General features: G+C 40.7%; 1 protein-coding gene across 2 annotated transcripts in view; it reads right to left on the bottom strand.

The window, feature by feature from the left end:
• Positions 1-523: 523 nt before the first annotated feature.
• The window catches only part of LOC306838881 (transcription factor Sox-9-like), a 131366-nt gene continuing 105435 nt past the window's right edge, over positions 524-26454 (bottom strand). The window contains exons 2-4 of one of the 2 annotated variants that reach the window (XM_079367285.1): positions 3685-4085; positions 3056-3303; positions 524-2707 (exon numbers count right to left, since the gene is read on the bottom strand). In XM_079367285.1, coding sequence (XP_079223411.1) covers positions 1956-2707; positions 3056-3303; positions 3685-4085 — 1401 coding nt within the window. In that variant the 3' untranslated portion in view covers positions 524-1955. Of the gene's footprint in view, positions 2708-3055; positions 3304-3684; positions 4481-26454 lie in introns of those variants that run through there. The other variant, XM_079367284.1, reaches the window with a different exon arrangement.

Raw genomic sequence — 26454 nt, 5'->3', positions numbered from 1 at the left:
GTATTACTTGGCCTGTAATGAATAAACAATATTCAACATGTAGTTTGTTTCTTTAAGCTGTGCTGTATACAAGGCAAAGAGAAGGGGTGTGGAGGACATACGTCTTCTCAGTAAGCCGAGGAAATAATGGACCTGTGACCTCATGGTCTGAGAAGCCGGAAGCAAAACCACTGTCCATCACCAAAACTCCAAAACCACTTTCTGTGTTCTTCTGTTTTTAACTTATACTACTGATCTTAAAACAAATGTTAACCACCTGTGTCTGTGCATAGCTGCTCAATTAAAGAGTAATTAAAAGTTAAATGTTAAAACATTTTATTCCGAATATTTGGCAAAACACTAAAGCTAAACTGTCGCGGTTTTACCGATCAGAAGAAGTTATAACCTTCCCACGCCTTGTCAAAATAAAACCTCACTGATCTTTGTCTGTCATAAACTGCTTCACTTAATGGAAAGCATCCACAGCTGGAAAAAACACAGATAATACTTTATGAAATGTAATATATGGCACAAGAAGATTCAGTATTTGTCATTGTTTTGTTTTTATTGCAAACAATATAATACAAAAGATATGCTTTTAGGACAATGCCATGTTTACCTACGGAAACTGCATTAAGGAGATGACGAACTGAGAACTAATGATACAGAATATAAAACGAGGAACACCGCTTTTAATAACAAAAAGTATCCTGTTGATTCCAGCACATTCTTTACAAAAAAAAACACAGGCACAGCTTCCATATCAATTTGTTAGAACGAAAAAAGAAAAAGAAAAAAACATCCAGTTTTTCTTTTTTGAAGAGAAAGACGCATTGTGTAATTATAAGTAATCTGTACATAACTAGATCATGAATAAAGGAAGCTTTTATACGGAAACATTTACAAATGATAAATAAACAAATTTGTACCACATATAGCTGCAAACTATTCACTGAAAACGTCTCAGTTAGCTGCTGCTGAATTAAAATGATAATTGCAAATAGTTATTCTCAAATAAAATTAATGCTAAGGAATAAATTAAGAAAAAAAAAAGGTTAGGAAAAGAAAAGATGGGGTTGTAAGGAATGATATAGAAGCCTGCCAGCCTCAGACCTGCTGGCTGCTGAGGAGAGAGAGGTCAAGGTCACTTCCTGCTTCTCCTCATGCAGGAAGCCAGAACTATGGTTTAGACACTGCAATGCCAGAGGACGAAGCCTCCTCACTGTGGCTCCAGAGGCACCAACGGTATCAAGGCAGTAAAAGCAAGCATCGCTCAGTTACATCTACCAACACAGTAAGGCCCCTATAGTAGAATTACATGCCACCTGCACTTCCAATAATCATTTGAGCTAAAGCAATGAAGAAGAAGTAGAATATTTGACAAATTCACTGATGACATGGTCATATCATGGCCAAAAATTCAAATCTATTTCCAACCTGCAGTGCTCAATTCTTGCATCTCATTGAAATTACAGTAAGATATGTACAGTACAAAAACTCAAAGCAGAATGTGGGCTATCCTAAGACGGCAGTGTCAGTAAACAGACATATCTTACTTCTGTACAAGAAATACATCAGTGAGACGTAAGGCCACTGACGGTGTGTGTACCCGGCTTTCCTGCTCCTTAAAACGTGTTAATCTAAAAATGATGATGAAGATGCTGATGACACTGATTAAGATGATGATGATGACAAGAGCAGAACACATACACAGTACATACTAAAATATTTATAACCAGTACGTCCTCACAGAGGATTTCACTTTTTTAAAACATTATATCTAAAAAAATATAATCACAATTCCAACAAATACAAAAGGCACTGTCGTGAGCCAATCCAAAGATATATTTTCAGTACTATAAAAAAGTTCTTGTCATGTTTTTCTGTTGGCAATGACGGCTGTGTGGCACAAAGGTGACAGAAAGAAGTCTATGCTTGGGATGGGTGGAGTTCAGTCAGTGCTGATGGAGGCCTCCTCAGGGCCTTGAGAGCTGTGTGTAAATGGGCTGCTGCTCCCAGTGCTGTGGACTGTGGTTCTGGGGCACAGAGGGCACCCCTGTGGTGTCAGCGATTGGGGTGTACATGGGCCTCTGGCTGGGGCTCATGTAGCTGAAGGTGGAGTACAGACCAGAGCCTTGGCCTGCTGCATGGCTGTAGTAGGAGTTAGAACCACCTTGGTGGTCTGAATAGTCATACTGTGCTCTTGTGATGGAGGGGTAAGAGGAGGTGCTGTAGTGCTGCAAGTTGAAGGACCCGTAGTTGGCGTGCTGTGGGGAGCCCTGCTGCTCACTGTAGTGGCTCGGGCTCAGCTGCTCCGTCTTGATCTGGGTGGTTCTCTGTTGCTGGCTTTGCTCTACCCCGCCCAAGGTGGTCAGAGAGTGCTGCTGCTGCTGCTTGGACATCCAGGCGTGGGCTCCCACATTGGCCGCCTGGCCTACTGAGGAGCTGCTGATGCCGTAGCTGCCAGTGTAGCCGGCTTGAACCGCTCCTGCCACCCCAGCATGGCTGTGAGGCGGCAGGTACTGATCGAACTCATCAACGTCAAAACTCCCCATGTTGGAGATGACCTCGCTGCTCAGTTCGCCAATGTCCACGGCTCCAAAGTCAATGTTGAGCTGGCGGCTGGTGCCCTCCTGCATGGGACGGCCCTCACGCTTCAGGTCAGCTTTGCTGGAGGGGAGGTCTGTCTTGGGGGTTGTTGGGGGTGTTGGAGGGCCCTGGGATTGACCTGGATAGAGGAAAAGCAGAGTTAGGCCTCAAATCTGATTAACTCATTCGTGCAAGCAAAAAGAACCTTATCCATGAAAGCCTCCTCATTAAGGTAAATACACAAAACAACTGAATGCTTTCAGGAAAAAAAAGGAGTTTGTTTCCACAATGATAGTAAATGTAAAAACCACTAATGATTATTTATTAATCATTAACAGGTGTCTGTTCAAGGCCCCCAAGGCTTCTAAAAATATCACCTCCTCTCTCAGTGTCAAGTATTGAGGCACTATTAACAAAACAAATCTAGAGAATGTCTTTTTTTCTCCCTCTACGTTATCAATTCAATTTTATTTTTTTCTGTTCTTACCTGAGTGCTCGCCTGGAGAATGCACCTCGCCCATACTTGACGCAGGAGAATCGGCCTGCTGCAGCGCCTTGAAGATCGCATTTGGAGAGATGTGAGTCTGCTCTCCGTCTTCAGGATCGTTTGGACCGTTCTTGACAGATTTCCTCCGCCTTGGCTGATATTTGTAGTCGGGGTGGTCCTTCTTATGCTGCACCCTCAGACGCTCGGCCTCTTCTACGAATGGACGCTTCTCTACCTCGTTGAGCAATCTGAAAACAGCACAGAGAAATGCACATTCACATTAAAATGCATCCAGTGAACAACAAGGACAAGATACTTCAAATAGTGTGTGCAACAGATGTGCACTATGCTGAATCATTACGTTAATTAATATGAAGCATTATTCTTAAAGCAGTAGCTGAAAAAAAAAGTTTGCGTATTTAATTGTTTCTGAACTCTCTAGAAATGCATCTGTTCAGGCAGGTGAAAACAAAAGTAAATACGAAAATAACAATTAAGAATACATTTTAAACAGACTCCAAATCTGTATCTGGAACAGCAGGTCGTTACTGCATATCATCGAGAAAGTGCTGCGCAACGGCGCGTAAAGACGTACTGCAATTGAGATAAAAACTGCAAAGCGAACCTACCTCCAGAGTTTGCCCAGGGTTTTGCTGAGTTCTGCATTGTGTAGATGTGGGTATTGATCGGCCAGCTTCCTGCGTGCAGCCTGAGCCCAGACCATGAATGCGTTCATGGGTCTTTTGACGTGAGGTTTACTTTTGCTCGAGCCGTTGACGCGCACCGGCATGGGCACCAGCGTCCAGTCGTAGCCCTTCAGCACCTGGGACACAGCATCTCTTATACACACGGGGAACTTCTCTTCTTCGCCCTCCTTTTTGTATTCTGCACCCAAGAGGAGGTGGTTGTCGGACGGCCGGGTGTTCTCAGTGTCCGAACCGGACCCGGACGGGCACGGCGAGCCCGCGGAGTCCTCAGACATGCTTGGGCTGGGAGCGTCAGAGTGACGATTCTCCTGTTCTTCGGTCATCTTCAGGTAAGGGTCGAGGAGATTCATGCGAAATAATTAAAGAACAGCTTAAGCGCCGTAAAAATAGGAGGAAATCCTTCTTTCTATATCCAAGTGCTGTGCCCAGAGACTGCAGTGACAGTCCGCGAGGGCGCACAGCGCGAAAAACTTGAATCCTTGAAAGTAAAAAAAAATGTCAAAAATGAAAGATTTGACGCTCCTCCGACTTTAGCAATTCACGCAGAAAAAAGGCGAATGCAAATGTTGACTTTCTAATGCTCCACTTTTAAAGTGTGACTTTAGAGAGAAATGACACTGCGAGATACACTCTGTGAGGATTGCTTGAGAGTCTAGAGGCTCAGGAGGCGATGCCTGGATTTATGTTTGACGGCAAGGACATGATTGGGGGAAACTTTTTGGAGGCGGAGACGTAATCTGACTCGTGTCCAAAGAAGCTTGGTAGTCAACAACCCCAGTTCACGTAGGAAAAAGGTGTTTTTCCCCTGTAATTTTGGTTTCATTTGTTTTAAAGTATTGCTTTGAGTTCATACTTTAAAGTTCAACATTTTAGCTTCTGCTGAAAACAGAAGTACATTAACATGATCCATTCTGAAACTGAAGTGACGTTAAAAAAGCCTATCATCCTGTGAACTTTGTTTAAATATTCTGACAAATATTCCGTTAAATATAATGAGAATTTGAAATGTATCAACATATTTGATTGCGGTTCTAAAAGCTTTATTCGGTTATAAATGTTGTTAATACATTACTTATTGTGTGCCTTTTCAGAACTTCAGGCTCTTTTGCATATTTGCACAACCTTCCCCAGGTGAATAGATTCCCGTGTTTTATGTGAATATGCTCATATCTTAATTCTTCACCTCGTCTCCCAACTGAATTTAACTTTGTGAAGAAGTTTTCTGCGGGGAAAAGTCGGAGCTTTTTACGTATGAGATCTTTATAGGATGCAATCTCAGATGATAAAAAAGAGCAGTTATCGTTCGAAAAACACTTAAGGTTATACACATATATTTAACATCACTTTTTTCGATAGATAATGACCAGACTAAATTCGAGCAATTTTAATCTAAAATGTCTGTTGCATTCAGAGACGGTTCACTCGGAGTCTGTGTTGAGCTGCTACGGAGGAGCAACAGCAGCAGCGCGCCCTCTATGTACAGGGACAATGTGGACCAATAGGGGGAGACAACAGTCCAGAAACTTGTGAGGAAGCCTTGTATCTGTGCAGAGGCTGCAAAAATTAAAACAAAGTAAGAGAAGGAAAAAAAAAACGTATTTCGAATTTAGTTTCCACAACTGCTTTTTATTCTTTATGGATCTTGCTTCACTTTAATAAGGAAAACAGGGATAAATAAAAACACTAAATATTATATATATATATATATATATATATATATATATATTATTTGTATTAAATATGATATCACCCAGAGATGACCTAACTCCTGCTTTTTCTCTGTACTTTTAAGGGTGTTTGTTAGTTGGTAGGTCATTATTTTCATTTACGATTTTGGCTGACAACGTAAAAACTGCTGATCAGCCACTGGGTAAGAAGGATTGTAAATCACTTACAAATAGTAGGCTAACTTATGATTTAAAAAAAAAAAAGTGAAAATCACAATATGGTAATAATAATATAAGGATTGAATCAATTTATTTAGAGATATTTAATCAGTTGGAGAGATTTCAGCTCATCATTTTTGAAGTTAAAAGTCTGAGTAATACTTCCACCAAACAAATGTGTCGCAACACTTAAATCTACTTTTCTGGATTTGCTCCAACACTTGTTTTCTGTGGACAAAGGACACTTTGTTGAGAAAGTTCAGCCAATATAATCTGTGTTTAAATTTAGATACACAATCCGGCTGCAAGGTATGAGTCCACATATATTTTTGTGAAAGAAAGAACTATTTTTATCGTGACTTAATGATGCAGTTAAATTAACCTGATAAGGTCATTAAAATGAAACGTGTTGCAAAAGAAATGCAACATCATCTTTTATCAGTTATAGATTTCATCGTGACGACTCAGATAACCCTCATGAGAAGAGGTTGCACAGATCTAAAGTCAAGATCCTCGTATTACATCAATATGCATGCTTTTTGGCTTTTAAATAATATATTTTGTTTGCAAAAGTTCCATTATATACCAATGTGATGGTTTGGTAATTGTTTTTGTCAGTGGCCGTGCCTTTCATTGCAAAAAATAAACATCAGCTATGAATATCATCTTTCTCTGAAAAGATGGAAGTGGCTCGAGGTTTCTTGTTCAGGCCTGTCAGTCTGACATTTTCATTAATACTGCTTAACATGTCAGTCAGATCGACCTGCTCCGTTTGGATGTGACAAACTATATTAAGTACAATTAGAAAAAGATGACATTTTTAAACTTTTCATATTGATGCAAGAGTAGAGGTAAGTTGTATTTGTTTGATTTTTAGGTATGACTATAATGATGCTAGTTTTAGAACACTGTACAGTAATCATATTCTTTTTTAAGTTAACTTCTCAGATGTTTCTGAGAAGTAATACCATTGCTATTGGCCTGCATTAAACCTTAGTCCTTCACAAACAAGCTACATCCCTCAATAAAGTCTGAGGACTTTTTTTTTATTGGACTTGGTTTTGTTGAAGGTCTGCTGCCATTTGGGATTGCTGAGCTTGTAAAGGCGTCTGGTCTCGACATGCAGAGGAGGAAACCCACTGATGGCTAACACAGAGGCATCAGAGATTGTGGTCGGACATCTTCGCGCCCCCACAGTACTGAGGAGCCCTGCAGACTGTCTTACTGCTGATCAGAGTGGGGGTGGGGGTGCACAAGTCCTTAGAGGAGGAAGGCCATAGGCTTACTGCTAACACAGAACGCCCGCCTGCAGGCCAAGCAGGTCTTGGGAAACTTCTCAGCTTGACTTCGAGCCATGGCGTCAAAATGTTGAGGCAAACACTGGGGGTAAACTGACAAATCATGTCTTCCACCTCTTCTCGCTCGCTCAGATTCCACTGCAAATGTTTGAGCAGGCCGCCACCGTTTCTTTTTTTTAATAATCTTTATGTGTCTTATTTGTTTGGGTGTATGTCCTATCGCATTATTGAGTCTTTGCATTGTTGCCTTTGAGATTTGTTTTCACAGATCTAAAAAGGAATATAGCATGTGTATCGTTTTTCTTGCTGTTTAATCCTCTGAAGTCTAAGATTTGAACCAAGTGCAAAACAAATTAAAATGCTCATTTTATCATAAGAGGAACCATCTGAATGTGTAATTTAACTTGAGTCTACAATTATAAAAGCACTATATGTACTACACAATTAAACCTCTGCTATATTGAAACCCTCAAAGAGTTAAAAGATTCCTCTGAGTGTCAAACAATGCAGCAGAGGTATTGGAGGCAGAGGTGGCTTCAACCACTCACAACCGACATAACACCTGTCTGAGACTTTCCGCTACTACTGCCAACTGCCCCAGACATGGCAGAGGACTGCAACATCGAGAACTGAGGAAATTCCGTCGTTGGACCATCTGAACTTTCTTCCCAGCTGCTTCCTTATTGTCAAATAGCTGTTTGTTAATTCCTGAAAATTTCAGGTTGATCCTATAGCAACTGTGAGCTGAGATCTCATGGAAATAGATGGGCTTCAGTTATTTACCCAAGCAGATCAGAGCGCTTTGGCCACGGGCAACTGTTGACACATTGCTTTTCGCAAAGGGTAAAGTTTAAACAGGACTTATCAAGGCCTTGACACCCTCAGAAGGACGGGCTTCTATTCCCTCCTCTGACTCTCTCACACCTCCTTGATATCCCGCAGCAGCTTCCAGTCTCTTCACCAGTAAGACTTAAGAGGTAAAAGCATGCAGACACTTGTAAATGTGGGCCTATCTTTCATGCAGAAAGAAAATACATTAATTTCACATAGCATTTATCAAACTCGCATCTCTACATCTGAACACCATGCAACCAAAATGATGCTGTATTATTTCAGACTTGTACTCTGCATGCACAAACTGAAGCTGAAGAAATGTAGTCCAACTTCACTTATACAAATGGTTTCTGGCCTTCACCAATGTGAACGGCAGTCTGCCGCACACTTTCTTGTATATCTTACCCTTTCACCGGCCTCCTCTAGAGATAGTGACCCTGCAATCTCAGCCTTATCTGCTCCTGGCGTTTAGTAAAGTGAAACAGCTTGGGTGCTTATTGATAGTCTATCTGTGGGGAAGGAAACACACAGTGACCTGGGCAAGCAGTGGGACCAATAGTTCTTGATAATCACTATATGTATTGGATGTGTGCCACTATTGAGCCCCTTTTAAAATGGTTTTAGAAAGGATGATACAAATGAAGCTGAATTTGATTATTTAGTAATATTTTTCATTCACCTTTGCCTAATGTTGTTAGGAAAATGGACGTCACAAGAAAAATGATATGTCTGATCCTGGCTCTTTATGTCATAAACATGCAAACAAAACAATCATTGCACAAAACTGAAAAAGTCTTTAGCTGCAACATTAGCTTTGTGGAACTACATTTTCATTTGTTAGAACCTTGAGAAGCTAAATACATGCATAATTCACCTTCCAACCTCTTTGACTGCACACCTGAAAAGCACATCCAATATTGAACTCTGCTGAGTGACTCGAGGGTTACACCTCCATGCCTTCAGGTGAAGTGACCTCACAGTCGTTTCAAGTGACAATGAAATGCTATAAAAGCAGAGTGTGGGCTCAGCAGGTCACTCTCCTGCATGCACAATTACAGAGCCTGACCTGTAATTATGTGCGCATGACAATGGCTCATTCTGAAAGTGCTGACAAAATGTTATGACATTAGCCGGGTCTTTGCAGGCACTAATAGTGGGCTTGCGCCCTCACAGGGGTCCTCTAAATGGAGAACAGGTGACGAGTTAAAACAGTGTTGAAGTATACACTCATGTTGAGCTGCCACTGATGTTTGTGATGTAAATAAAATACAAATTACTTGAATGTTTTGACAGATCATGTCATATAAGAAGGACAAGATGACTCAATCGTTCTACTTAAAGTGCTTTTACGCTGCAGGTCACACCTACCCATTTACGCCCTTTCACACTCTGATGGCAGAAGCTGCTTGTAAAGTGGCCATCGCTATTATCTGATCCCGTTTATACAGCACTGATGAAGCAGCGGGACACATTGGAAAAGTAGTTGCAAGAGCTAGGGCTCGAACCTCCACGACCGACCACTGACCGCCAGCTTCTCCAATATTTGTGTACAATACTGTATAGTCCTTCATTAATAAATACTTTCGTGTAAGAGTTTAAAGATGAAAAAGGTAAAATGAAAAAACTTAACTAAAACTGATAAGGATGAGTTTGGAGTTTGATTTCAAGGCAAAAATCTCATTTTCAAAACGTTGGAGGAAAGTGGTGTCAGCTGTGTGACTCTCTTCATTCATGGATTCTAGCACGCTTGTGTCTGAAGCCTCTGCTGAGTCAGGCTCATGGCTGACAGTACCAGCAGCTCCCTGGCACTGCTACACATGAAGTCCCATCCACAGCTCTGGATGATGTCAGTGCGGCACCTCTGCCTGCACACAGAGACACCTTTCACAAAGAAACCTGTGTGTGCTCGGGTCTGGACGTAATGGAATATTCGTCCGCTCTCTCCTCCTACTTTTTGCTATGATCAAGTAAAAATGAGGCTATTGTTGTCGCCCACTGTGTCATAACCTAAAAATAAAGCAAGAATATGTGTCCTTATTCATCCCCTGTTGTATTTTTAGCCTGTCCTTGTTTACATTCTTTTTAATTTCTAACAAGGGAGTTTTTACTCAGTGTGGCTGCAATAATCCAGGAAATATTTCAACGTTAACAATTCTATTTTTTCTGTTTTCTATTTCTATTATTCTAAAAAGAACATTGCCTAATTTCACAAATCCCTGGTGTCATGTTTTTTGTCACATTTCTCCCCCCTTTTCTCCCATTTCATTATCCTTCCACCTTAACCTGCTGCTTTCAGCAGGCCTCATTAGTCGGGATGACCCATGAAAGAGGCCTTTCTTCTTACACAGTCACTGTGATACTAGAAATGCTGAGTTAATGAAAGAGTGATGATATCTGATCACCTTCCAGAGCACAGCACCTGCAGCAGAGCTGGCAACAAACCTTCGCTGAAAACTCACAAATAAATGACATACAGATGTACTTCCTCTTAGCTGCTGAGCGGTTGCCATGGTGATGGCTTTGATATCGCTTGTTGCAGGGGAAATAGGAATATCATGTGTGGTCGAGCAGATCCAGTCCTCTTAGGTGTTTCCACTGGGGATTTCAGCATTAGACCGTGGCAATGGGATTAATACGTCCAGAAAGGGCAGGGGTGAAATGAACAATGGCATACTTTAAGGGCTTTAAAACAGTGTCTTATTTCAATGGGGAAAGCCAAGTCTATTCTTGATAAATCCTATTTCAAGGCAAAGGGAAAAGAGAAGGTCAACAAACTGCATTTAGTGACACTATATACGCAAGTGTTAAATGTATGATTGTGGATTAGATGGACTCACTTCCAAAAAGGAGAAGATGGCTGAGACTTATCAAGTTGTCTTCAAGATCAGTATTTTTTTTGCAGATTTTGGAAACTTGTGGAAGAGAATACAAACAGCTCGAGCTAACTGATCCGTTGGTCTTATATATACAGTACTCTCCAGCAACAACTTTTTAGCCAGCTTTACTACCATTAAACAGTCAGTAAGCAAAGTGAAGCGAATTTGAAACAAATTAATTTTGAAAAATTTACAGATCCCTTAAAATTCTGAAATCATTTGAAAGTTTAGCTTAAAGATTTGCTGAAGTGGCAGATGCTTTGTCTTTTCTCTTGCTTTTCTGAAATGTTTTTCTCTTTTTTTTTTTACTGTTTAATGATTACTTTGCAGCTTAATCAGGACCCAGAAGTGTAGACAGGGAGAGCCGCTGGGCCAAATATGTGCCAAACATAACACACTGCTCAGGGATGTGTGTGTCTCTCATCTCTCCTTCCTCCACTTCTTCCTCCAGCTCCCCTCGAGTGCTCCTGTGTTCAGGCTGGCTCGGACGCAGCAGGGAAGCTCCGTTTAATTGGAGGGACCCAGCGGTGGTGGCCCCAAACCTCCGGGAGCCAGGCCTGTGCATTCTAATGTTACACTCGAAGGAAATTGTCCTTCACTATTTCCTGAGATCCAATATTTGAGCAGCTTGGTTGCCATTCTTGGTGGGAGTAAGAAAACTGTCATTGGTTTATTAGATTTGCAGCAAAGCTGCAGAGCTGTCCTGACTGCTGAAGCTCACTGCATCTGAGCAGTAGATTGGTGAGTTCATAGTAGGTTAGCTGGTGGACCAATAACCTGGATGATATATGGTGACTAAAAATTGTGTCAAAAAGTGTCAATAAGCACACACTTATCTGAATATTGAGTTGGAAAAACATTTGGGGAATTTGCACTTTTTAAAAGTTTCATCACCTTTAGTCATTTAGGTATATTCTGTATTTGTTAAACATTTTACTTGGACCAAATGTTTGCATCAACCAGGTCTCTATCATTTAGCAAAGAGATCCTGTAATTCAACAGTGTTGACATTGTCTGGATTTGTACCTGCATTTGGGTAGACTTTGCATAATGACTCAGGTGTGTGGTTTAACTGTCGGAGGGGAAAACCAATGGCAGCTCTCTCTTTGAGTCTACAGAAACATCAGAGATACGTCCAAGTATTGACACAAAGATGAGGTTTTGTCCCGTTCTCACAGCTTACCCTACGTCTAGGTGACAAACAGCCACTGACTCACCAAACAGGTTATCAGGAAGCCATGACCCTCTTATCGCACCGCCATTCTCAGTCTGTAATTAAAAATCTAGAGTTACCCAGCACCTACACCTCAGCGCACTCCTGTGAGCTGAAACTGGCTTCAGCGCACTTTAGGGTTGGTTGAAGTTGCTCACTGAGGCCTAACCCTTAAACAATGGGTGTCTGTACAGAGGGATGTGCAGATGGCAGACCCAGAGAAGGAGCAGATGAAGTCCAGTGGGTAAATCAACGATAGTGAGTGAATCGGGGGTGGAAAGGTTTGTCAGAAAGCTCTATTCCAGTCTCTTGGGTCACCTCTTCAACTTGTGCGTTGAACAGGAAGGAAAAAGAACACCACTGCATGTTTATCACCAGCCTAAAGATCACAAGCCCAGAGAGGGAGAGTGTGCGACACAAGAAGTGTGCAGTCCCACTGGGGGCTAGACCTCTACAGTTGAAGGTGAAAGCTAATGGCATGAAAAAACAACAACATGAAAAAATTACAGAGAATACGCAGGAAGGGTCTTGAGAGCAGCAAATATCTATTACTCGAGCTTGAGGAGGACAATTAAAGTATCAGAACTGTGTTCATGAGGAATGTCATATGGCCTTGAGGTGACATTTGGTTCAACGTGACTGTCATAGAGTTTTAATTAGAACAGATCTGCAAAGTAAGAGTGTAAGCTAAGTAGCCTGAACTTTGTATGGTATAGAACAAAGATTACCTCTTGCATAAAGATACACTCAAGAGCATTAAAGTGGAAATCCTTGTGTAAGGCGTGAGAGATTTTGTCCTTGGCGGTGACAGGACGTACGTGGGCACCTCCTCAGCAGGCGCCAGTTGATTTTTATCGCTTTTTTGAAAACTGACTCCACTTCCCCAACCTCTCCACCTTCTTTTGGATTCTGAATAAATTTCTTTTTGACACGAATGACAATTGCTAATTCAATTTTGACTCAGACCAAATACACCATCGATAGCCTCAGTTAAGATGTTTTTTTTTTTTTTTTTTTACCTCTAAGGTTATAACTTGTTGTTATGAAACGTAAATACTGCATATGTGTCATTGGAAACTGGTTCTGTGAATTTTCATTAGGTTTAAATCTGTGATCAAACATTAGATGCTCTTCTATCCTTATCAACATTTAAAGTTTTGTGACATTTTGATTGTGAAATCCTTTTAATCACAAGTCAGTAGATCCTATTAAAAACTTTCCCAAAGACTGTTACATTTAACGCTTCATGCTTCTTTATTAACAAAATTATCATCTTTGATAAAGACATGAGATAGAGTTTGTGTACTTGCAATGACAACCGCTTTTTTTTCCTAACATGGCCTGCCCATGAATACTTAACTTTGCCAATTGTGCCGTCATCGTCTTTCTCATTGGCTGTTGTGGCTCTAAATGTATTCAGATTTGATCCCCATATAATGATTTTCGTATTACTGAAATGGTTCAGATGAGGCAGTGTGACGTTTGTGCACTGCTTAAGTTACAAATTACAAAACCAATTCCTCCCGCTTTGTTGGACGATGTCAATTGGGTGTAAATTGGCACAAAACTTGTGCAGTCCGAGCCAAGCCTATATGGTGGATCTCAGGGCTGTTCTCTAAACACTGAGGTTTGGAGGAGCTACAGCGAGTCAGTGCTGATGATGCCCACTTTCACACATTGAGAGAGACTGCAATATCAGAGCCAATTACATAATAATGATCTCATCCCTGTACAGCCATCCCACATGACAGCCAGTCTATTTCTCTGTTATTATCACCTTGGGAGTCATAGAATGGGTTGGCATTGTTGTACTGTAAATTGCTTAATGGTGGGCACACATTTATACAGAGATTTGACAAGTGTCTCACACAGGGACTCTTTCAGGATACCAGTAAGCACTCTTTTTTCTGACCAAAGTCTCATTCTTTTTCAGTGTTTTTCTTTTGTCATTAAAATGCATTTAATGCATTTTGCGAGATATACATTGTCTACTTTATGTGAAGTTTATCCTCCAAAGAGTTTCCATTTTAGGGCAAGATTCCTGTGCTGTTGTAGTATTCCGATATCTGCATTCTCCTTTAACTCTGGCATATTTTAGGTTAAAAGATGATATTAAATGGGTCTGCAACTTGTAAAAAGAAAAAATCTCAAACAGAGCCAGACAAATGTATTTTAAAGAACTGTGACCATGTTTAAGCAGACATCTGAGCACAAGAAGTTTCTTGTTCAGATAAGATTGGGTTCTTAAACTAAAATTTACTATCAGGATATCTGTGGACTTTGAATGTACCATGACATTATTCAACTCTACATTCATCTGTAGAGTTGGAGTGCGGATTTAAAGACATCTTAAATGAAAAGAAATTCAGACACACTAATCACTCAGTCCATGTCCACGCCAGCTTTCTGAGCCAAGAAATGGTAAATGAAAATATGAATAGGTGCACAAGGTTAAAGCAGAAAGCAGCCAGATTTGAGTTTACTTAACTGATCCGACAATAAAATCCAAAGTTTGATTAGCTAGGCTGCCTGAAGCAGTCAGGAAGCCTAATCATCATCATCATCATCATCATCATTGCACTCTTCATTTTACCTCCCTGTCGTGCACTGGCCCCATTCCATTCCTGTTTTTTTCATTTTTTTTTCATTCAACCAGCATCACCATTACAAGAGATAGAGTGTCCTTCCAAAATACAACTCATAAAAGTTGCCTGGCCTCTGATGCTCACCACCACCTCTTTCCTGTTCTCCCTCCACCCCACTCGCCCTAAAGCTGTCAGTCTCAGCTTCATCTCCCCTGAGAGAAAATCTGGCCCATGGAACTTTGCAGCCAGTCACTTAGCCAGACATCTGCAAGCTGGACAGCCCTCCTGGTCTACAATGCTGTCATAAGGTTTCTATAACACTCAGCAACTGATCACCATTTTACAGTTGTCTCATCAATTATTACTTATCCTTTGGAGAGTGCGAGAGATTGCATGTGAAAGAGTAGCTGCAATAGTCTAAAACCAGCAACAGATGTGTGTGTGTGTGTGTGTGTGTGTGTGTGTGTGTGTGTGTGTGTGTGTGTGTGCACAAGCCGTCAGTGGTGATACCTCTGCAGGTTGATGCTTTTAAAGGGCAGTTTGATGCTTTGAGAGTCTGACCTCCAGTAAAACATGCAGCTCAAGTTGAGAAACATGTATGATGAAGCCCATTAGGCATTTGATGTAGCTTTGGTAATCAAACTAAACTGCTACTACATATACAATGTTTAAATTCGAGAACTATTCAAAACCCTGAATTAACTACTGCTACTTCTACTTTTTTGAGGATTTTGTTCTTAAGATAGGGACATTTTAACTTCAGTATTTTTAAGGTAAGAAATGAATGAATGTATAACCATGAACCAACAGTTGAGGCATTGTTATTACCAGTTAAAGCTAAAAGTTAATGATAAAATTTAATTATTTTGGATGGGCTTCTTTTCTCCACTTTTGCACAGTAATGTATCTAAACGTTAAATGCTTCTGGGCTCAGCTTTACTCTCTATTATCTGCCGGTCTTCATGTGTATACTGTACCTATGTTTTAGATTATTTGTAGTTATTAAAACACAGATCCTAATAAACTCAAACATACCTCCATTTTACCCAGTCTATGGTAACATGTACAGTATATGACGGCAATCTGATTTTTTCCCTGACACAAACTGTGGCTTAGCAAAAATCATGAATGGGTGTGCAGGTGAACACACATGCAAGCCTGTTTTCTACAGAATTGGTGGGGCCTTGTTTTATATCAAGAAAATCATGCAGTAAATGCACAAGTCCAAGTCAACAGCGCCCAAGACTAAGTTGAATCACAATGAGTCAGACTTGAGTCCATGTCCTGGACTCAAGTAGTACAACATTTCTTACTTGTCTCTCCATTTGTGTCAGAAATGTTTTTTTGGAGAAAGACATTATCATGACTGATACCTGCAATGGACAGGCACATCATAAAACCTCAATTGCCTAGGAAATCAAAGTTTTGATTCAAAGTTGAGAAATAAAGGTGGTCGATGGAGTTTTAGTAGAGAAAGGGGAAAGCTGGAGAAAATTACAGATTATGTGTACAGTATATGCTCATAACTCTACACACAAACTATCCTCAGAGGAAAATGTGCTCCCTGTGACACAGTTTGAAGATATGGAGGGGAGCCCACAAGAGTGAACTTATAACTCTCCTAGATCCTAACAGTGTCCCCTGTTTTTCATTTGAATACATTTTTGTGTGATTTGGAAAATATGGCATAGAATTGTTTCACTTCTCCATCTTTTAAATTTCACGACCAAATCCACAGTGCACCTTTAACATTTGGTCTAAAATATTTATCTTTAAGCTAAAATAGGAACAAAAAGATTTGTTTGAAGAATATTAAGGGATGCTAATTCCTTAACATTCTTCCTATCGAGCATATACCTCCATGTCCTGACCATGTATGTTTGTTCCTAAAGGGAATTCTTCTACATGCTTTTGCAATGCCTTTTAGCACAAGATGCAAACCAGAAAGGTGCAGAACAATCGATGTAATTCCTAAGGATAGCCTGCCTATCTTACTACATCCCTACATCACTGAAAACGCCATAACACTTTAAAACATACGGTGTATTTACAACATCCTATAAAAGAGCTTGCCATTTACAGAACTAGAGAAAGGAAATGCTAACCGTTGTTGTTGACAGCCAATCAGATTCACTTAAAGCCAACATAGAACAGGCCCTGCGAACTAATTTCTTCGTCTAACCCACCCGCACCCTCTCCACCAACCTCCCGTCTCCTGCTTCAGTAGGCACTTTTCAGGCACAATTCAATTTGTCAGCCGCTCTCATTAAACATGCAGAACAGAGAGGCCCTCCACTCTACATTTCAGAGGCAACCAGGTCAGAGTTCATCTGAGGACGGCGTTCAGTATTCATCGCTTGTTTGCAGACGGTGTGGTGCATACTAAAAAAAAAAAAAACAACTTGAGGCATATTCTGCTCTGCCAGGTGTTTGGGAAGCTGGAAACCACTTGTTTGAATTTCAACCTGAGGGAAGATAGATTGTTTGAGCATTTTCCAAGATCTGATATCTGTTCCAAAGAATGTGCTGAAAAATCTTGGTCTCTAATTAGTTTAAAGATTATCAACCTTGGCTTAAAGTGCATGCCTTGGGTGTCTACTAAGACATTGTTGTTAAATCTGACCTTTCCACCAAAGTATCCTTAAAATTCGTAAACTGGGAACCTTTTATTTAAATGGTTTGTAGCATTTAAAATACTCATCTCCTGTTTTTGCAATAATTTCTTCCTCCACAATTGTAACTTTTTTTTTAAATTGATGGAATTTCATTTCATTATTATCACAAATTCCAAGTTTTGACCTTAACTTGCATGTTTGAATGCCTGGAAGCACGAAGACGGACCATTGCAGAAAGAGTAATGCAAAGATGTGGTCACAGCAGCCACTTGTGAAGTTAATATGTCCAGTAAAAACACTGAAAGAGATATTTATTGGATCTTTTTGCATTAAAGGTCTGTATTTTATGAGGATTTTATACTTCCTTGGGGTGACTATAACCTTTAGCTTTATTTTTAGTGTAGTTTTTATTTGTATTTGTGCAGCTTTTATGACCAACTACCCCTTCTAGTCTTCTCTCAAACATCATGTAACATTGTGTCTGTAGCTACTTTTTTATTTTGGATTATTGAGTTTTTGGTGGGGGGAATCAGTGTGGACTGGCAGACAAAGAGACGCTCCTACTTCACAACATTTACACCACTTTCTCAGCTAATTCTCAGCCTCGCAGGCATCCTCATGCAGAGAGGGTTTAGCCGTAACGCATGTGCTTGGCAGTCATTTCTCTGTTTGCGTCCAGATGTTGCTTGGCTGATGTATAGCACACTTGTCAAATGAAACCTGGTGACGTTTCAGTGGCAATTATACTCTTTGTGCTTAAGTGTAGCTACACATAAAAAGCACGCACACACACACAGTGAGGAAAAGATCTGCCAACAACTTTGCATTTGCCAGGAAGTAATTGTTTCCATGTAGCTGTAGAAGATGCAAAGCCCAACCTCTTTTTCTTAGCTAAACTGTGTGCAAGTCTATTCAAAATCACAACAAGAAATATGTTTATGCATGATAAGTAGCTAATCAGATCCAAGCCTACATGCTTGCCATTGAATAGTTTATTGTTTCATAAACCTTTTTATGGCTGCTTCTCTGCAGGCAATTCTGTATCTGGCTCTTTGTAAAATGATCTGCTTTAGAATATTGTCATGTTAGTGTCTTTAAGGTGACTCCCTGAAGTATGTTTATGTCGATAATAGTCTTCATTTAGACTTTAAATACGAGGATAAGAAATGAACAGAGGCCAAGATTTTCATCTTAGTGAGTGGCAGAGAATAAGGGTGGAGTTGCAGCACAGAAAAGGAGGGGTGGAGTAAGGATCGGGAGGGGCAGTTTCGGTGCTGACATCCAACTCTTCTGCACACTTACTCAGCCTGGTGATGTTTTCCTCGTGTCCGCCTGGAAGCTGGTCATAAAAGTTTCCAGTCACTTTCTGTTTGCTTCTTTATAGGGAAGCGCACCGTGCACACTTGGCTCGGGTGACTTCATGACTTGCACATTAAATATTAGTCCCAAATATATTGATAGTGCTGGACTGCAAACAATCAGTACTTGTAGTTTGCAATGGAAATAAAATGTGCTCCAAACAAGGATGAGCATCTACTTGTAGAGAACAATTTGCAGCATCTGTGGTCTGACCTTTGATCTTAAACAGCTTAACATGAATTACCAATTACAGGAGCCACATTCAAAATATTAATCATGACATCTTTATGTATGAATTGTCCGACAGAGGACACATGGAGAGTATAAGAGCCTAGTGGCGGTTTTATAGCTCCTGGTTTTATAAGACAAGAGCAGGATGGTGGAGGTGAGGGGGAGTTGGTGAGTTTTAACAGGCACTTGGGGTTTGATGGCTGCTGAGGAGCTACTTGAGGATTTGTGTCATTTTATAGCTGGAGGTTAAAAAGGGAAGGAGGCTAAGTTACATGCACAACCTCAGCTGTGTTTCAGGCTGGCAGAGCTGCCCTGATTGAGCAGTGAGTCACAGTTGATGCCTTCCTCCTGTTGCATAGGATAGAGCAGGAGCTGGGCGTTGGATGTAGTCTGCATGTGAAAACCTAAATAAACCTACTGTGGGTTACAGGAAAGGAAATACAAACACCTGTCACCTGGGTGTCAAACACCAGCAACCAATAAGACACATGAAAATACAGACAATTTTACATGCATTTTAAAATTCATTATATAATGAAGCAATTTTCTTTTGAGGATTAAGCCATGCCAGGTCATAGAAAATGTAACCTCATGACAATTAACATTTAAAGAAATAAAGATAAAGATGAAGAAATAGAGAGATTAATAAACAGACATCCATTAGATGTACAGCAAGAAAATAAGACATACTCTATGGAGGCTAATTAATAACAGAAAAAAAGACCAATAATAGGTAACGATATGACATATAACTAATGTCATTTTTGAGTCCATAATTTAGATGACCTTAGATGTTAAATTGACTAAATGGGAACTTAAACAGCACTGTGACTTACTCAATATATCAAAGGTTGATGCTAAGTAAACACTTCTTATCAGACAAGCTCAAAGACCTTGAAAACCCAATGAGACCCAACACTCTCACTTAGCACTTGCGTTTCCAAGCAGTAAATCTGTATGTTTGTTCTGAGTAAATATCAAAAACAAAAGGATGGGGGTTCTCCGCTTGGTCCTAACAATACCATGTTAGAAGAGGTGTTCAAACGCACTCATCAGCGTTTAGAAAGATCACAGTGTCTAAACAACGATTTAACAAACAAAATACTCGTTAGGTCATTGCAGGAAAAATACGTGGCTTCCCAGAAAGTTTTTACTTTAATGTTTCATTTTTTTATCTGGGGTCTTCTTTTTCTTGGTAAAACCATCAACCAGATAAATTTTCACCAGCCTCGCTGGACAGAACTTTGCCCCAGCTGTGAACCAGCAGGAGCTTAGTGCCTAGTTAGAGGCCAGAGGTTAATGTGGTGCTAGAGGCAATACAAGACAGCGTCCTAAATATAGCCCTTTATATGTAGTCAGGGACAGGGATATTGACCTCAGGGACTCTGGAATAGACATTTAAAAGGCGATTTGTCTCAGGTTGTTGACAGAGGACGCTGGTGCTCATTTCATAATTTCAGTAGGAACTTCACAATTTTTTAGCTCTAAGATTTGGAGAATGGTGTTGAATATTGGGGAGTTAAAAATGTAAAGATTCTGTACAGGAAAATAAGAATTGTCTTATTTAGAAAAAATGAAAAAAGAAGCATCTGCTGGTAAGTTATGACCTTGTAATGCAGAGTGGGCAGTAGCTTTTAGAAAAAGAACTGGCACTCAAGAAAAGCTGGCCTACAGCAGAGAAAATGACCAGTGGCCATGTCCTGTGAGTTCAGCGGCTCTCAGTGCAGACCACCTCAACTGCTGTGAAATGCTGGCCTGATCAGGCCTTCCTGTTTTCCTGTGGGTGAGCGTGCATGGCTCAGTGCAAAGCAAGCACAGAGATGCTACGTGTTGGGATTGCTTCAGGTCCCGCAGTCAGCCAACTGTGTTGAGACAGATTGCTCTTTTGCTCTGCTCTGACATGTCGGGCCGTCTGTGTCTTGCCAAAGGAGCCTTTAGAGACACGAAGGGAAAGGAACTACCCCGGCGAGCCTGTCTCGTCTCAGCGTCCACCCGCTCACGCCTGCTTTCCGGCCCCGGCTCTTAATTGTGTCTCTGGGTGAAGTGGTAGTGGCCCAGGAGTAGGGAGGGGGCATGTATGTGTGATGTGAATAAGACCACACGCATAATGTCATGTATTCACACATATGCACATTCATGCAGATACTGTAAACCCCTGGCCTGAATGAAATGACCATCACAGCTGAAATTAGACCTGAATATTTTTGGGGTATTTGAGGTCCACAGAACAGCAGGTCTCTGATACACAGCAGGGCCTAGCAGCAGGAAGGACATAGGATTAGTCCCGGTTTGGCTAATGCCTTTAGGGTTAACCTAAAACCAGAGGCAAATACCTTTATAACAAGCATTAACTAAATTCCAAAGGGTTGTCCAACTTTATGTCAAAACCCATATTCAGTGGATTTTGTCACAAATTTAAACCGAACCATTGCGGCGCATGAGACCAGTGGCGCCAGCACATGTAATACTGTACGTACTGTGCGCACAATTTATAGGGTCTTTTTTTTTTCCTTCTTGAAAATCAAACTATGACAGCAGCAGAGCTGGTTTTTGAACTCTTTAATCAAATAATCTTCTTGATTTGCCTTCTCTAGTTTCCTCCACCCCCTGATGCATTTCATTGATGGCCTGTGATCGATGAAAGTGTTGCTGGTAAATTTCTTGGGAAGGTTTCGAGTGCCCTTCTTGACACTGTTAATCTTAGATGACCAAAAGTTTTTGGAGGGAATCCATCATTGCAATTAACTCAACATAAACACTATATTAAAGTGTCCTCTGATGATGCTTATGTCCACTGACAGAGAAGTGTAAAATAATATATAGAATGACTGACAAACAACTGATTGGAATCAATGCAGATGCTGTTCTGATTTTGATCAACATATAGATGCTGAACTTCACGTGTGTGTATGTTTTTTTAATGTATGTGACTCTAGTCATTAAAGGTGATCTATACATGTATGTAGACAGATTAAAATATTATCCTGCCATCAAAACATAACTACAGTATAGAATACTTAGAGGCTAAGGTATTGATATGTCTCAACCATTATTGATCTTTTGAATTCTGCATCATGGGAATACTTCATCCTAATGAAAGTGTGTCCAATTTAGGATGCTGTGTATTTAAGCAGAGCCAAAAATAGATACACAGCCTCCTCCTTTTCGCCTTCGTCACAAGACTATCCCATAACCGTGATGTCACTGACTCTTTTTTGCACCTACCCGAAAGGATTCAGACACTGGCTCGGGCTGACCGCAGTCTGGCCAGCTTCCTGTCTGACCATCATTGGCAGACAGAGAGAGACAGGCGGCAAACATGGGTGCATCCACCTGTTAACACCATCAGGTCACAGGGGACAAAGACAGCAAGGGAAAAAGGCTCCGACGTAATAAGAGAGATGTGTCAAAACCATTTAAAGAGAAGCAACAGTTAAAGTAACAGAACAATCTTTAAAAAAATGTGGTCTTGTTTTGGTCATTCTTTTTGATTGCATAACGCTTTCAAAACCCTCCAAAGAGTGGTCACTGCTCAGTTTTTTTTTTTTTTTTTTAGTATTTTGCTCAAACTGAACATTTTCATCACACCAGTTGTCTGATGCGTATATTGGGGAAGTCCGACCACCTACATAAATTGATCTTATGCGTGTGCATGCAGCCAACCAACCATCGTGTTTATGTAGTGGTAATTGGTGGACAGGTGGGACGAAGGCCTGATGTTTTGCTTAACCTTCTCTGTGGTAATTCAGAACCCGGCTAACTAGACCTTGCTTAACCCCCTGACTTTAGCCCCAATCAACACATGGATATTAGGCACCATGTAACCTCTCCCTTTGTGTACCCGAGGACTGGTTTGTGGTAAAAACCTGTCAAAATATCCCACTCTCGTTTCTGCTCGGCGACAGCAACAATACCTCTACAGTAATTTCCAGAAATCTGTCCAAATTGCTTAAGTCTTAAATTATCTATAATTGGGGCCTGCGTTGGGTTACTCGGGGTTGCCTCCAATCATGTGGTGGGAAGCAGAAAGGGCTCTAGTCACTTCCAGCTGGTTAATGAGTGCCAAACGGGTGCTTACCAACATCATGCCAGTTGCCAAAGGTTACCACGGATGAATATTAGCTCCATGTGAGGTTTATTTTACTAAATGGCACGGGCACTTATGTGTGGCAAGCCACTATCAATTACTATGAATAATTTCCCTCTTGGTACAATGCTGAATTGTCTGCGTTGTTGATTTTTCATGTAGAACAATTGTCTGCATTATCACAATTTTGTTTTGTTATTTGAAGTTGTTGTGCTTCATTATTAGCACTACACCTGAAGATTCACCGACCTGGATCCTCTCTAAATGTATTCCCAAGAGAACCCCCAGAGCTAGCAACTAGCCTACGCTATCTTTTTAGTACCTGACTCACCTGTAACCTGAACTCTCAAACTAGCAATGATAACAGGCTTCTCTGCATGGGGTCACCGTGCATTAGGGGTCAGGGTGAGACAGACTCCCTCTTTGTGCTTTGCCAATGAAGTTTAGGACCGGGGCTAATCAGGGGGGCGAAAGAGTACACCGCTCCAAATCAGCTCCAGCCAGGCCAGTTGAATTGATCTCAAACTTATTAACTTTGCCGAGGACTCAAATTGAAACCAGCTAGGGCGCTCACGCTTCAGAGGTGCTGAGTGTGAGAAGTGACAGTGTGATTTACATGTGGAGGGAGCCATGCCACAGATGCTGCAGAGCAAGGAGTGGTTGGGTGTGAGGGGATGTAGTGAAGCCTTTTCACTTGACAGGAGACCCTGTAACTCCAAAGAATGATTGTTCTCGTAGCCTCAAAATGACAGAAAACCTCAGGACAGCAGCTCATAATGAGACTGTTTGCAACAGGAGCCGACATGAGGTTGAAACCAAATTCAAACCAACCTCGAACGCAATACTTCAGCATTTTCAATAACTAGCAATATCACGTCACCTTATGTCATACAGTATGTGGATATGCCTGAGTACTGTATTTGTGAATAAATACATATTTATGCTGCTATGAAGAATTTACTGCTGTGTGATCTGTTTTTGTTAAAGCGTGGCATTTTTCTGCATCATTATACCGTTTGTCTCGTTCAGGGCTGGTCCGTGTCAGAACAAGAAAGACAACCGTTCACACTCACACCTTTGGCTAATTTTAGAGCCACAAATTAGCCTTTTTATTTTGGGGAAATAGGGGATTCTTACCAGAAACTTTCTAGCTGTGAGGCAACAGTGCTAACCACTGCACTGTGCAGCCCCACTTCACTCACGTCATTAATGGTTTTATTTATCCTTTCATATTTGGGTCAAACTTAAAGAACGGTTTGTCCTTTTGACACTAATTCAATTGAATAATTGTTTTTAAGTTAGAGACCTTGACATTGGTTGAGATGACATAAACAACACATTGATTCATCACAACAATTACACGAACTTCTATATTTAAACTGAAAATGAATTATAAGTTGTCATGTTAAGTTTCTTAACCACAGCTCTTTTGGTTGCTGTGAATTACATTTCCCCTTTGATATGTGTTGAGTTGGAAGAGTGTAGATCTACCTTCATGTTCTTTGTTGACTTAAAAAAAATACAAACTGACCAATACCATATAAAATGCTCTTTAATGCAGAATTAACACAAGACAATAATTCTTGTTCTTCACATTAATTTCAAGGATACTTTTCCCCCCTATAGCAAATGTATGATGTTGTTTCTTTCTTATTGGGCTTCATAAAAAAACAATACATGAGTAGCAGATGCCCTTGCAAACTGAAGTCACATTCTCACAACGGGTGCATACAATTTCACTGGCTTTTTTATAGTTTCTGACCCTGGCTTCACTAAAGAGTCTCAAAACATATAAATCTTCAGCGATCTTCTCCAGAGTCCACAGTTGCTTAGGATGAGCCTGCAGCTGGCCTTTGAAGGAAACGCTCATAAACCTCCTCTTGATTATTTGAACTAGAAGTAGTATGATAGGGTATGTTTGTGTACGAGGTTCTGTGGGAGCATGCCTGCTCATCCCTTCCCTCTTCCTGGGCTTTGTTGGACCAGGTGTGCCTTTTCTCGGTGCAGCGCTCGGGGAGCCGTGAGAACCTAATCGCCGGCCCTTCTCTGCCTCCTCTGTCTTATTTACTTCAGCCTCTGTGGCATTTTAGCAAACAAAAGTGCCGCTCAATATTGATCCGGATCTCTGCCTTTTTCCCCACTCCGCTCCCTTTGTTTTGCTGAGGTCTGAGGGTGGCTGCTTTAAATCAGGCCCTCTTGACATTTGCTTAATGTCTAATTAGCCATGGGTGGGCATGGCCTTTGATTATAGGAAGTGCCTGGAGGTGGGGCTGCAAAGACGACTGAATTTTGACAAAACACCCCAGACTGATCAATCACTGGCTGACACATTGTTTTGTTCTTAATTTTAGAGTGCTTGCTTTGGGGATATGTCCTCTTGGTCACCTTATTCTGCCTTCAAATGATGTGATTTCCTCTCATCAGCACATGTGCCACTTTTCCTGAGCCCTGATGCATGTCTCTAGATCCACTTACACTGACTCCAGGGTGTACTGCGATTGACTCATCAATCTGAAGTGCAATGAGTTGATACCGATGAAAGAATTGTATAAATGTTTAGTTTTCAGTTATCCATTTAAGAAAAACTGTTACATTATTTTTTCTGCCTCATCAATGAATATGAACTTATGAATAATGAATATGTTGGCAACTGGAAACTGTGACTCATGGATATTTTAAGAGACGTTCAAATGATTTTTTTACAGATTTTTTTATGGTCTTAAATTACTCTTCAAAAGTTTTGTATGGCCCTGGTGTTTTGGATACAAAGCTTTGCAAATAAAGCTTTCTCACTCTGACGCTGGCAGCCTTCAAGGCTTCCCCCTCTATCCCAAACACTGGCCAGATGGCCGGAAAGTTGACTTTATTTAAATCTGCTAATTCCGGCTCTTTTCCTATTCCCCCCTCCAACCCCTCTACTCCCACCCCATCAACACTCCTCCGCCTCTCTATCTTCTCTCTGAAGATCTCGGCGGTGGTGTGTGCCAGCGAGTAACAGCCTCAGCTTAGAATGGACATGTGAGAATGACACAGTGATGACATGCTCCTGAGGAAGGGATTAGAGTCCATTGATCACATATAGCAATGGAGGAAAAAAAACCCTGAATAATCCAAACAAGTGATTTATTAAGAATTGAGTTATGATGAGATATAGTTAAAAAAAATAAGAAAACAATCATTTCTGTATAAAAAAACAAATGTAAATATTGAATCATGTTATCGTCTGTGTAGAATCTAGATGACAAAAGTCTTTTTAGCGAACATGCAATACTGAGTTGTCTATTTGGTACTTCTCAGACCCTTCGAAGCTCAGCAGGCAGGACATGGCATAACAGTAAAAAATTACACATTACATTACACCAACCAGCTAGTTCGCTGTGAATTGCTGTATTCAGATGGGTCAGATAGGACCTCACATAGACATTTTAGTAAAGGGCAAAATCAGAGTGAAGTCGGAGTGAAAAAGCAAGGTTTGTGTATGTGTGTAAAACACCGAATGATTACATTATTTTTGTTTGAAAACGTCAACAGTATCCTTGAAACCAAGCTGAGCAACAAAAACAGTAATTTTACATGTACATTTTTTATGTTTAAAAGATACTGTTTATGTTAAAGCTACTGTTCTATTGTCTGTTACACATAACTGCACCTGTATCTCCCACTGTCTCTTTTAACCATTTAATCCCACCTGCAGCCCACACTTCAGTG

Source organism: Symphodus melops, assembly GCF_947650265.1.
Source record: "Symphodus melops genome assembly, chromosome: 17".
Classification (NCBI taxonomy): domain Eukaryota; kingdom Metazoa; phylum Chordata; class Actinopteri; order Labriformes; family Labridae; genus Symphodus; species Symphodus melops.
Note: the sequence above shows the minus strand (reverse complement) of the source record. Positions and strands in the feature narration are given on the sequence as shown.